Source organism: Seriola aureovittata, chromosome 4 (genome assembly GCF_021018895.1).
Source record: "Seriola aureovittata isolate HTS-2021-v1 ecotype China chromosome 4, ASM2101889v1, whole genome shotgun sequence".
Classification (NCBI taxonomy): Eukaryota; Metazoa; Chordata; class Actinopteri; order Carangiformes; family Carangidae; genus Seriola; species Seriola aureovittata.
Genome location: NC_079367.1, coordinates 25,753,341 through 25,766,080, shown reverse-complemented (window position 1 = coordinate 25,766,080; position 12,740 = coordinate 25,753,341). Strand labels below are relative to the sequence as shown.

Genomic DNA, 12,740 nt, shown 5'->3' with positions numbered 1-12,740 from the left:
TTTACACTACAACTCTAACTCTTCTTGGAAGCAAGTCATTAAACAGGAACTAATTTTAATTTTCAAGTCAATAATAACATTTTTTAATGTCTTTTCTCATTCTTGAGAATCTCCTCCCTCCCCATCTTCCATCTGTCTCAGTGTTAAGCAAGCTGCGAGTATTGCGGTGGTGAACTCAAAGAGGCTCACACTTCATTTGGGCAGTTGTCAATCCTGTGGAATTTTTTGGCAAAGAAGAATAAAGATAAAGACAAATGAAAATACAAAGAAGAGCAAAACAGTTGGCAGACTTAAGATTGTGTAGTTAATCATTGACTCTTGTAAAACAGTTTGAAGTGTAATGTGCAGCTCACCACTTTTGGACGTTAGGCGGCAAACCTGTTCCTGGGTTATGTTTACAGCGCACCTTGCGGGGACAGGATGGATTCAAAGTAAACTGGGGCCAGCGACCCTCACCACAGACTTTGTGTCGATAATTCACTGGAGCGGTGATGTCTGGCTCCTGTTTTTCAACCTGACCATTTTTCCCATTCAGTTTTTCTTCCATAATGACACTTCCTGTATTATTCGTAGGCTGGTTTTGCTTTAATGCTATGGGTGTGCATTTTTTATTTAGCTTAACAGCAACAGTATCTTGAGGCTGGGAAACCTTAAGGTCGAACTGAAGCATTAACTTGACATTTGTGTCTGCATCAGTTCCTGCCTTTTGAGTGGCACCATTATTTGGGGCAGCTGTAGGCATCTTCTCCACTACTGGGACATGTGGTGCTACAGCTTTCATGCTGACTTTTTGCATGCAAGGTGAAGTGTTTCCATAGTCAGCTTTGTTAGGTTGAGGTATTAGTTGTTGGTTCTTGTGTTTCTTGACTGGGTTTTCATCCAGGGCAGTGCAAATTTGCTGCTGTGAACTCTCTGGCACAATGGTGACTGTTTCTTCAGTTGTTTGCTGGGAACTCCTACTGCCATCTCCTGGTGGAGCCTTTAATTGCTTTGCTAGTTTCTGCCTTAGCCTTATTTTGGCAGCGTTAGCTCTGCCTCTTTCTGATTTGTCCATGACCCAATATTGATAGACAACTGATACATTGGTGACGCTGTCTTGGTTCAAGCAATGCTTGCGTAATGCAGTTTCTTTATTGTTCACCTGAGTGTTTGGCTGATTTGACATTTGCGTTGTATGGTCAAGTGACTCTGCGGGCTTGGTGGTATGCTCTTCAGCAAGACCTGATTTTGCAGTTGTGATTAGCGGTTCAATGTTGTGAGCCTTGTCTGTTGCATGGCATGCTACATTCATATTAGAGAGAACACACTTGGATTTCTGACTCGGTGATTTGGTGATCTTTGCTTTCGTCTGTGCCTCTGCTTCTTTGCCGTGTAGGTTTTCTGTAGGTACACTTCTGACTATCTCTATGCACTTGTGAGGCAGAGCTTCTTGCATTTTAGAGCCAAAAAGTTGAGTGACTGTCTCTTGCTCCTCTGTGCTCCATGAGCTGGTGAAGTTGGCAGATAGAAGTTCAACAAGTTACCAATTACATAGAAAGACTGCAGTTCAAATAACATTTTTGTGTGTAATGCTTTTAAAATGTATTTCTCCATACAAAGAATTCAACTCACCTGCATTCTAACTGAGGGAAGGTGTCTTTGCAGAGCACCTGTGCTGACACTTGGACTGAGGGAAATATCGCTGAGCTATGGACAGAGTCTCTAGTAGTCCTCATACCCTTGTCACATGGTGCAGCAGCCCTTGCCATCTGTAGTGTTACCCCTGTCGTTTTTTTAGCTGCAGGATTCTGCTGTGATAGTGTGAAATTTCTAGTTTCCTCAGGCTGAGAATGGCCACACATCTTCTGTCTGTCTGTCTGTTGCTGCATCGGCACTGTGGGTGTTGTCTTTTGCAGGACTTGTGCTGGAGGGCTTAAATTTTCAGATAAATCCTGAAGTTCAGGGGCATCAACTGTACGACCTTGGTCCATCTTTGTGGTCATTGCATCATTACTATTGCTGGGTTCCATTTGATGATTAATAAGTTGAGTAGGGCCCACTCCTTGACTATCTGCTGCTTCTTTTGTGGTCCCATTTTTTATATCCTTATTGTATGGATGATTTTCCTTTTGTTTCACCTTTTTTGACTGTAGAATACCCATCCTTCTTATTCAGCCTTCCTGCAAAATATACATGTTGACTTATTAGCAGATTTAAAGGATAAGTCTTACCATGGAAAGAACAAATCCACCAATGAAATAACTGATCCTACCAACTCTGGCCTATGTATCCACAGCCTGATATAGATGATGATAGATGTAATGTAGAACTCCACTGTTGTCCATAAACTATAAAAAAAAAAAACACATCAGTGTGCCACATCATTGCATTGGATGACAGGTTCCTTCATTACCGCAAACCACAGCCACTGTAGTTTATTTCGACTCAATCCGACATACAATGTCCTGCTGCTGTAAATACTCTCTATAGAGCCCGAAATATATATTAATCCTCCTGAAAATAGTCCCAACACCAGCCTTATCCTGTAATGGCAGATAAAAGGTGATGCAAGGAGACACTTGCATGCCCTGCTTTATAGTGATTTTACCTGAGTTGTGAGTGTTTTTATGAATTTTTTTTTTCATTTAGGCCAGAGCACAGTACAGTTTGGTCAAAATTAGAGAACAAAATATAGTTACAGTAGATGACCATAGAGGTTAACATTACAAGCATGTGGCACACCACAAATAATATACCATGTACAAAAATGAATATACAATGTTTGAATGTCTTATAAAGAGAGTATTTGTAAAACAAAATCTCAAAAATGTAAATGTAGTGGAGCAAAAAGAATTCTTTGTTTGTAGTGGAGTAGATGTATACGGCTGGTGGCATGAAAGAAAATACTCGAGTAAAGTACAAGTAGTCCTACCCCAAATTTGTACTTAGCTAAGTATTTACAGTTCTTCACCACTGATGTTAAGTTTGACTAACGGTACCTCAGCGTTTCCCACAGATTTCAGAGTATGCTAACAGTAAATATCTGTTGTGCTCCGTTGCTCTCTTTAAAAAAAAAAAAAAAAAAGTTTTGATTTTTTCCTTTTCTGTTAAATGCTGTAGCTCCAGGAAGGTACTTCAAGTTACACAAGGTTAAAGATGCGCAGCAAGTAAGTTGATGTGTATATTAAGGTAGCTAGTTAGCTACCGTTAGTTGTAACCGTTTGCTAAAATTCTTTAAGAATGCACTTAAGCTACATTAACTTTACACAAATAAACCGCTTAACTTAAGAACAGGCAAACGTTATGGTTAGCTAGTTATTTGAGTTCAGTTTTTTAAGCACACTAACCTAAGTGGTCGGCCAGGCGGTCTGCGGGGACGTTTGTCAGATTAACAGACAAGTTGTACTGACAAACTAATCCTGATGTAACGGTGTGTCAACTCGTCAGTTGCTTTAACAAACAAAACCGTACAACATCCGCACGTTACAGGCGGCTGCTGGTGATCAGAGCCATTGTTACACCCTCGTCTCTGACCTGAGGGACGCTCATTTATAGTAGCGCAACAAATGTTCACCAACCGGGCAAAATGGGTAAAATATAATGAAGCCGCCATGTTTATCCTGCAGTGTGTATTATTCTTGATGGGAAACTGAAGGTGGCAGGGTACAAAGCACAGGTGGTGGAGGTGATGGTGGAAGTGTACAGTCTCTGTCCATGTTGGCATAAATGAACTTCCCTTTTATGTTTGGCACCGTTCATAAACGGTTTACAAGCTGTAATAGATTTAATAATGGTTAATACACCATTTACTAATGCTTTATAGATCAGTTAACACTTTTGGGTTGCCAGATTGTGGAATATACTCTTCTTGCATGAGGCAAGCAAGCTCTGTAATTCATCAAGGAGACCTCTTCAATGAACTGTTTAACCATTGCACCACTGCAAGATGGAATCATTTGTTAATGATTTATTATAATTTCAGGTTTCTAACTTTTGTTAAGGACTCATTGGAAACTGAGAAACCTTTTAATGTCACTCTGACATTTACAATTGCAAACCGGATGACTTATTAGAAAGAGCAAAAACCCCTAAGTGATAGTTAACCAACATTTAAAACTGCATTATTTCTGGATGGAAACATATACCCACGTTATTAACCAAAACATTTTTTATTTAAACAGAGAACAGAGATGCAAATCTTTATTCAAAGAGCAGAATGGGAACTACATTTCACATTGTACTGTATTTTTCTTTCTACACGCCCTTTTGCAGGCATATCAACAGCTTGTCAAACTCTAAATTATTATATCATAACATGTCAAAGCCGAGCAAAATATCATGCTGGTGGAAGATTTTCCACCAACTGGCAACCCAAAAGTTGTTCTTATTTATGGCTCATAACTAAAGTATAAAGCATTAGTAAATTATATATTAGCCATCACGAAATCCATTAATTACGTCTGATAAACCTTAACCATCACTAAATCCATTAATTACGTCTGATAAACCCCTTATGAATGGTGCCTTATCAGAAATTGGTACTACGTTAAATCTTAAGTGTCAAAGACTATGCTGGCTCATATCAATCGCCACTGCATTAACCTTTTGTAAAATAGAATTATAAGCCTATCGGTAGTAGAGTGTTATAATTAATTAAGTGTGGATTAGTTTCAAGATTTGATAAATGTGTCCTTTGCGTTCATTTTGTAAAAAGTTATATGTAAAACACATGTCATGACATTTTAAACTGTTTAAATTTGACTGTACAAGTGAAGACAGAACCATCAGAAACAAGTAGCTATTTGTGTGCAATCAGGTTGTTGAAGCTCTGTCCTTGGTGCTGATATACGTGGCGTTATTTCCTCAAATTAATGGAAGGAGCTATAAATACGGTTATGTTAAAACCACGAAACTAACCTGTGTGATTAACTGGTTTCAGTAACTTAACTCTACTTCAACAACAGGGTTGCACAAGGCAAACATGAAATACAAGTGTGCTATTCTGTTGATCCAGACCGGGAAATTGTCTTTTGAATTTGTCGCCTCCCCAGAGTCTTGAGTGCAGGAAGCCACAGAGCAGCATCTGGACCTGGATCTGGAGTTCCTCTGGTATGTAACTGCTAATTCAGTCTCAGATCATTTTAGGAGCAAAAGGACAAACGTGGATAAAAAAAAGCGTTACTATCATTGATGGGCGCAAAGTGGTTCAAAGCCACCTGGCGACAGCATGCAATAATGCCATTCAGTTTTGTAACCATTAACCTACAAGACAGTTCTTTGTGTGAGTTTTTTGCGTATAAATAAAGCAACTCACTTGCGACACAATGCTAAACGGGCGCACAATGCTACCCTGAGACTAAAGAGCCATATATTGACATGTAGGTACCACTACTCTGGAAAAGACTTGAATTAGGCCTACTGAAGTTTGGTTTGTTACTTTATACAACTCTTAACCCTCTGTACACCACGAAAACACCCGTGGCCTTAGTGTTTGCTAACATATGCTGTATGCTAAAGCCCAGTGTAAGTTTACTGAAGGCTAGTTACCTGCAACAAGTGACCAATTCAATGTAGAGACACTGTTGACCGTCGAGTCATTCTGGTTCCGTTTTCATACTCGATGACATAGGATATAGGCTATGTATTTATTATTATTAGTTTAAAATAAAATAAAAGCACTATTCTCACTATGATACTATAAAAAAAACAACCAGCCAAAATCGTGATTGCGACGGCAATGCGACATCAGATTTGTATATTTAAGGATTTAAAAAAATGAAGTAACCACAAAGTAATATAAAATAACTTTATTCTTAGTCCAGAGTGCTGCAAATAGAATATTATTCACAATGGTTCAGTCATTTCACCAATTTATAAACCTAATGAAGCGTGTGTTAAAGTGGAAGACGCCGCCGTGTCTTTAAAGCGAGAGGTATTGCTGTCCAAGGTGCTGAAACCTTTGTTGCTCAACACTGTAGGATCTTAAGGGACACTGGGACAGATTGTGTTCTTTTCCTGTCCATGATAGGAAACTATGCACTGTTAAAAATTAAAGAATATAATCATATGAACACAACAATAAGCCAGGCTGTGCTTGCGTTGTTTAAAAACACAAATGTCAGCAAATATGCAATGAAGGGCAAATACACTAATTTGATTTTACCTATATTTTAAGTTTGCTCTATAGAATGTGTTTGCCCCGTGACAATCAAAGGATCACCCGGAGGTCATTGAAGGTTTTCCGAGCTTTTCACTTACCACCCACGTCACTGCATATATCAGCAAGTCAATGTTCACTTTCAATAATTTCCAATCACATGGTTACACTGACAAACCATATATCCCACCTAAAGCCATGATGCTGTCAATGATTAGTGCGGATGTGTTGGCACAGGGCAGGTAGAGTGAGAAAGGGAATAAGCGAGGGAGTGATTTGGAGAGAGAGAGGGAGAGAGAGAAAGGGAGAGAGAGAGAAGGAGGGAGGGGGGAGGGAGAGGGAGGATGCTGCCAGCGGAAAATGGCTGCTGCAACCTCAAGCCTATCCTGATACACCGAAACGACATCAAGGTGGAGAGAGAGAGCGAGAGCAAGAGAGAGAGGGAGAGAGAGAAAGATTAGGAAAATGAGAGCAGATAGAGAGAGAATGTGAGTGAGTCTGTGAGTGTTTCCTGAAAGGAGGATAAAAAGAGAGAGAGAGAGGAGACCCTGGGGTGGGCTGCTGCAAGCGGCGGGCAACACCGAGCCATGGAGGGCGAGTAAGTCCTTACATTTTCATTTTTAACATTGCAGATATATATTCAGCCATCCGCCAAAACGGATAGAAAGAACGCCACCGCCATCAATGTTACACCAACCCAGCATCATGCACTATTATCACAATCGTTGCTCTACAATTTAGCAGGCTGCCGAGAATAAAAACACCATTACGTAGTCTTGAATCAACAGCATACACCCCATTTCCGATATATCCATGCCAATATGTGATAAATGTTAAGCCACCTACATGTGGACCTGTGCTTTTAGACGACCGGCACTCAATCTACACGCACAATATAAGAGATAATAATAATACTGAAATGTATTAAGAAGCTATGCAACAATTCAAAACTAAATGCGTGGCTAGCGATTGGTAAAAACAGTCATGAAATCAGTCAATGTGTAAAATGTATGGGGAAAAAAGGCGAAATATGGCGAGTTTGGGGCCAGCATCGCGTCATTCAAGACATGGCTACAGTAAAACGAGGGAGGGATGGAGGCGTTGTGATTTTTATCAACGTGTCTCGGGGTTTCATTATGATTTTTTAAAGCCAAACTTTATGAATGAAATGTGATTTTTTTTTCTCTCTCTCTCGCTCTCCCTCATCCTCACCCCTCCTCTCCTCCTTCCCTTTTCTAATCGGCCCCCTCCCCCCATCTCTCGTTTCCTCTCCATCCTCTCACCCACTCGTTCCTTTTTTCCTTCCCCTTTTTCACACGCGATTGCATTGTATTTAGGCCTAATACATTTTCCGGCGAAATGTATAAACGCACGGTGCGATGTCGAATCCCGTCTCCCTCCATCCCATTCATAAAAAATATAACATAATATCGGGGTGTGTTAATGAGTGCGTGCAGCAGGGGCGGTTTGGAGAAAAGGAGCGTCTGGGAAAAATAATTGCAACAATTAAAATTCGGCTTGATTTGAAAATAGCAAAGAGACGTTGCTGTGCACGCATTACATGCACATGTCGAACTGCGGTGCTGAATTATTCAGCCGATTGGCGAGGGCAGAGCTTATTTTTGCAAGAATGCCGGGGCCTCTGATGGCGAATGGGTGCGTTCATTGATACATCTATCTGGGAAACACTCATTCTTCCTCCCTCCTCCCACCCCCCACCCCCACCCCCAACGCTGGCTTGCTTGCTTGCTTTCTTTCTTTCTTTCTTTCTTTCTTTCTTTCTAGCCATTTGCATTATAGTTGCCTTATTCTCAGCGCATATAGTTGACAGTCAATCGTACACAGAACATGCGTTTTAATTCTCATCTTCACCTAGCAGCAGATATGTTGAAATAACGCCAAAGCTGACACATCTAAATATTTCATATTTCTTTATCGTCCTCACATGCTAGTTTAAAATCAGCTTTACCTCAATCATGTGATCATGGACTATTAGAAAAAACGGCTCTTTACTGTATGATATTCATTTGAGCTGTCATGTTGCAGCGCCAGTCCTCGTGCAGGCCAAGCTGTCAGTTGTGTCTTCTTTGTGTGAATTTCCTCATGTTACCTTAGTTCAACAAGGCTGAAAACAGTTGCCTTAGCACACAGTCACCACACTGACATTTGCTCTGCATTTCTGTATAGATCTACTTCTATGGAAGTAGATCTAGGCTTCTCCTTCCTCAGCTGAATGAACGTGTGTGTCAGTGCGTGCATGTTTGCGTGTGTATTTGTATATGTGCGTCCGTGTATGTGTATCATTGTTGTTTAATCAGCCTGGGCCTCTGCTCACTCTCTCGGCTTCCCTGACAGCGTGCGTGTTCGTGCAGTGGTGATGACACGTGATGACTCCAGTGGCGGTTGGGTGCCCCTTGGAGGTGGCGGCCTCAGTCATGTGGTCATATGTAAGGGGCGGACTCATGACGGCAGGGGGCGGAGAGAATACATCATACGTGGAGAACGGCTGCGAGATCGAGCAGTGAGTGTGTGCGTGTGTGTTATGGCTGTCTTTGGTGCCACGTTGTTCCTCAACACCACCTAAAGACTGTAGATGCATGTCATGTGATGGCAAGTTTTCAGGAAGTTCTATATCTTGATTGGTGAACTAACTGGCTTGCTTGGGGTTGCTGTTTGTGTCTTTAGCCTGTGTTGGAGTGTGCAGTGCAGAGGGGGTTAGTGTACAACAAGGTGAACCCCATCTTCCATCACTGGCGGGTAGAAGATCGAAAGTTTGGCCTTACGTTCCAGAGTCCTGCCGATGCCATCTCCTTTGAGAAAGGGCTGCAGACTGTCATAGACAAGCTCGACAGAGGTAGAGATAACACGAGCCACATATAAGAACTGATTTCATTAGTCGTGTTCAAATCGGCGTTAGGAAATATTCAGGAAAGCTTAAATCCTCTCTTTTCATGTTATCAAGGCTCTGACTCGCCCTCATCCTCCACACCAGAAGAAGCAGACACCGAGGATGATGGACAAGCTGTGAGTATCCGAGCAGTTTGTCATCTGAGCATTTATTGTCTAAAAGGGCTCGTTTATGCTCCCTGTGGGCCCCAATGCAGTTATTGGTGTTTTTGACTTGTTGGATGACATGTAGCCTCTGCCAGTCCCATACAGGAAGTGAGTCGTCATCCAACAGCAGAAAGGAGATGCTTCCCAAACCCATCACCATAGTGACGAGCGAGTCGTCGTCTACTTGCTTCGTGCAGTCAGATGAATTTAGTTTTGGATCCAGCCATGCTGTCACCACTCAGACACCTGCTCAGGTAGAACAACACCTTCTGGTACTTCACTGTGATAACAAGATGTCCAAAAGAACAGACACGTGTTGATTTAATATTCATTAGATTTCTCTGTACCTGGTCTTGTCACACTTATGAGTTCCAATAATGATTACCATATAAAAAGAGTTTTTAAAGAGGGTTCTGGGAACCTCCTTGTGTCCATTCGGGGGTTTCCAGCAAAATTAACTTTATTTCAAATTCATTATTAGACATTTTCACACAGAAAAACACAGAAGTTTGACTTTTTGGTTAGAATTTCTTTTCCTTCTTCTTTCACCTTTAACCCCACACCTCCAGCAGAGACATATTTTTTCTACATGATGTAAAAGTAAAATCTTAACAACCGGTTGACATCCCATAGAATAAAATCTTATCAGATTAGGGGTTCTTGATCACTTGTGCATCCAGAGTTATCCTAGAGATGAGAACCTTCTGTAATTGCTGCCACAGTACACACTGTTCCTGACTCACTCTGTAATCCTATACCTTCTCCACAGATCCACACCAGGCCGGGACAGCACCAGCTCTCACAAATGACGGCTGTGCTGAATCCCCCAGCACCCCCGCCCCCACCTCCTGCTCCACCTACTCCTCCTGTGGGTCCCCCAGCCTCATCTCCTCTGTCGCCCCTCTCACCTACCATTTCTCTGCTGGAAGAGGGAGACCTTCGCAGTGTGGACCCTTGTAAAGACCTGTGGGGTTCTAGAGGTTATGAGGACTACCGAAGGGCCGGGGCCACCAGGACTATGGTCGGGGGGCTGACTGGGGGTGTGGTCGTTGGTGGCGGAGGGAGTCTGCAGGACAAGTCAGAGCTGTGCGTGGTTCGCTTTGAGAAGGAGCTGGCAGGAGTGGGGACGGCAGGCTGCGACGTGACCGTGAGCTTGGACAGTAAAGCTTCCCAGCGTCTGTCCTCGTCGTCGCCCACCTGTATGTCCATGCCCAACGCTGTGTCAGGCGTGTCCTCAGGTGCTGGCTCACCCCAGGAGACCGGAAAAGGCTCGCCCTCTCCGTGCTGCATCCACACCTCACTGGCCACGCCTCGGTCGCGGACTCGTAAGAGAGGAGGAGGGGCCAGCAGCAGCGGTGACCCGGGGGTAATCTCCCCTGATGACGACAGCCCGTGTCCTCAGGCTTCATCGTCATGCTCATCTCGCTGTGTGTACTGCCGCTCTGTTTTCAGCGCTTCGGAGAACGGGCGGGGCCGCTGCAGAGATGCCCCAGACCCGGCCCTGCACTGCCTGCGCCAGTGGACCTGTGTGTGGTGTGCAGAGAGTCTGCTCTACCACTGCATGTCGGACTCTGAGGGAGAGTTCTGGGAGCCTTGCTCGTGTGATGACTCGATGGGGGGTCACCCGCATCCCCTTTGCTGTGCCCGCTGGTTGGCCCTCCTGGCCCTGTCGCTCTTCGTGCCCTGCATGTGCTGCTACCTGCCTTTGCGCGCCTGCCTGCGGTGTGGGGAGAGGTGTGGCTGCTGTGGGGGAAAGCACAAGGCAGTCCGATGAGGCCAGGCTAGGGGGTGGGAGGGGTTCTCTGGACCAAGAGGGTTTGGGTGTTGAGAGGAGAGAGCATCTGTAGGGACGCAGGAGCTTAGCAGGTGGAACAGTGCTCTCAGTAGACCCAGACCCCTGACGTGGCCATCCAAAGCCCCACGGCCTTCCACTGCATTCCGCTCTTTCTCTTTTCAACCTGGGGCCTTCCTCGCTGGTCCATGCCTGCTGAAGGTGCGCTGCACTCAGACCAGGCTCTGTGGGAGTCATCTGGAGCCTTCATAGTGGATTTACTGAGGGTTGGCTGATCTAGAGTTAGCAGTCAGAAACTTTACGACGGGAAGAGTGGCAGAGGCAACGATGATGTGTACACTGTTTCAAATGTCCGTTTTCTTTTTTTTTTTTGGTTTTGTTTTTTTATTTAGAAAGAAAAACACAAAAAACAAAAGATGTTTATATATATGATTGTAATAATTTTAATTGGTATATTTTATTAAATGTAAAACATATTGACAGAATCCCCCAGTGGCACACACTATCACGTATTCACAAACATGAGATCTTGGGGAAGTTATTTGTTTCATGTTGGCCTGTTTATCAGTCAGATGAACAGATGTCACCCTTTACCTCTAATTTTACCTCAGATGTTACACAAACAAACCCTGGTCAAGAAGAGAACGAGACAGAGGTTTGAAGAGAGTGACGAAGAGTGAATGCAGTCTTTAAAAAAGTATTAGCATCTGAGACCACTAGTGTTGTCTTTCGGTTAAAGTAGTAGACCACAGTGGAAGGAAGGTTATCAAATGCAAAGGGACAATTATTGTTAGGGGAAGTTGCAATGACAACCACAAAGACTTAAAAGTCATAATGTGATTCATTATGGTCCTTTGTAACCAAACACAAGATTATTTTTGTTTTCTGAAAAAAAAAAAAAAATCAAGAATGTGTGTCGAGCATTAAACACCCTCATTTTACACATATTTTTTCATCTTTTCACCTATTTTCAATATCAATCATAGAAAACATCACATCCAACCACTGTACTTGTTAAATCAGTCAAGGTGCTTACAATTGAGGTCTCTGAGCGAGTCTATTCTACCTAATGTACACGACGACCATACAGTCCCGGCCCCAAAGACTAACGAAAACAGGACCCCGTGCTAACCAATCTGTAGACATGTCTAGGCCTTTGAATGAGACACCACCAAAAACTTAAGTGCAATGAACAATGTATTGAGAGAGTATTTTTGTACCAGTCGCTCACATTAGGGAAAACTACGCAGAAATTGAAAAGTGTTGGAACTAAATACTGTAGTGTGTTATTGTGTTCGACATCAAGCAGAAAAGAGAAGTAGGAACACAAACTTGATTTGAGTAGCAGCACGTAGCTCACGTGTGTGACATATAAACACGCCGTGCTGAAGACTGTTGACCCTGTGATAAGAAAAGAGACACATTAACTTAAAACATTTGAATGGTGGAAGGTCTTTGTTTGGGAACAGTGGCGGATGTGTTTGCTGAATGTTGCTTTAAGTATGAAGTTAAAAAAAAAAAAAAGCTGCTATTTTATGTCCTGCCCTAAACCTTTTCAAACTTTCCCACTGAGGTGATGTGGCAGAGTCAGAAACAATCTTCAAATTCTTATCCCACCCAAGGTGTTGAGGATGCTAGAAAGTGTGTGAAGAAGGTTTTTGTAAGTTTATAGTTGGACTTGAAGATTAATTCACCCCAAGACATTTTTTAAAAATGCTTCTGGTGATGTACCTTGCATTTCTGTGTCTATTTTGCAGA

The 12,740-nt window shown here is 42.8% G+C and overlaps 2 protein-coding genes across 2 annotated transcripts; one reads left to right on the top strand and one right to left on the bottom strand.

The window, feature by feature from the left end:
• Nucleotides 1-120: 120 nt before the first annotated feature.
• On the bottom strand, nucleotides 121-2,319 carry LOC130167911 (uncharacterized). Its single transcript, XM_056374446.1, has 4 exons — nucleotides 2,252-2,319; nucleotides 1,612-2,159; nucleotides 354-1,487; nucleotides 121-213 (listed from the first exon to the last, which is right to left on the bottom strand). Exons 2-4 carry the CDS (start codon nucleotides 2,139-2,141, stop codon nucleotides 186-188), a joined length of 1,692 nt encoding a protein of 563 aa, XP_056230421.1. The 5' UTR covers nucleotides 2,142-2,159; nucleotides 2,252-2,319; the 3' UTR covers nucleotides 121-185.
• A 4,163-nt stretch (nucleotides 2,320-6,482) lies between these two features.
• Nucleotides 6,483-11,263, top strand: spred3 (sprouty related EVH1 domain containing 3). Its single transcript, XM_056374507.1, has 6 exons — nucleotides 6,483-6,734; nucleotides 8,492-8,657; nucleotides 8,822-8,990; nucleotides 9,099-9,160; nucleotides 9,286-9,444; nucleotides 9,960-11,263. Exons 1-6 carry the CDS (start codon nucleotides 6,724-6,726, stop codon nucleotides 10,962-10,964), a joined length of 1,572 nt encoding a protein of 523 aa, XP_056230482.1. The 5' UTR covers nucleotides 6,483-6,723; the 3' UTR covers nucleotides 10,965-11,263.
• Nucleotides 11,264-12,740: the final 1,477 nt, after the last annotated feature.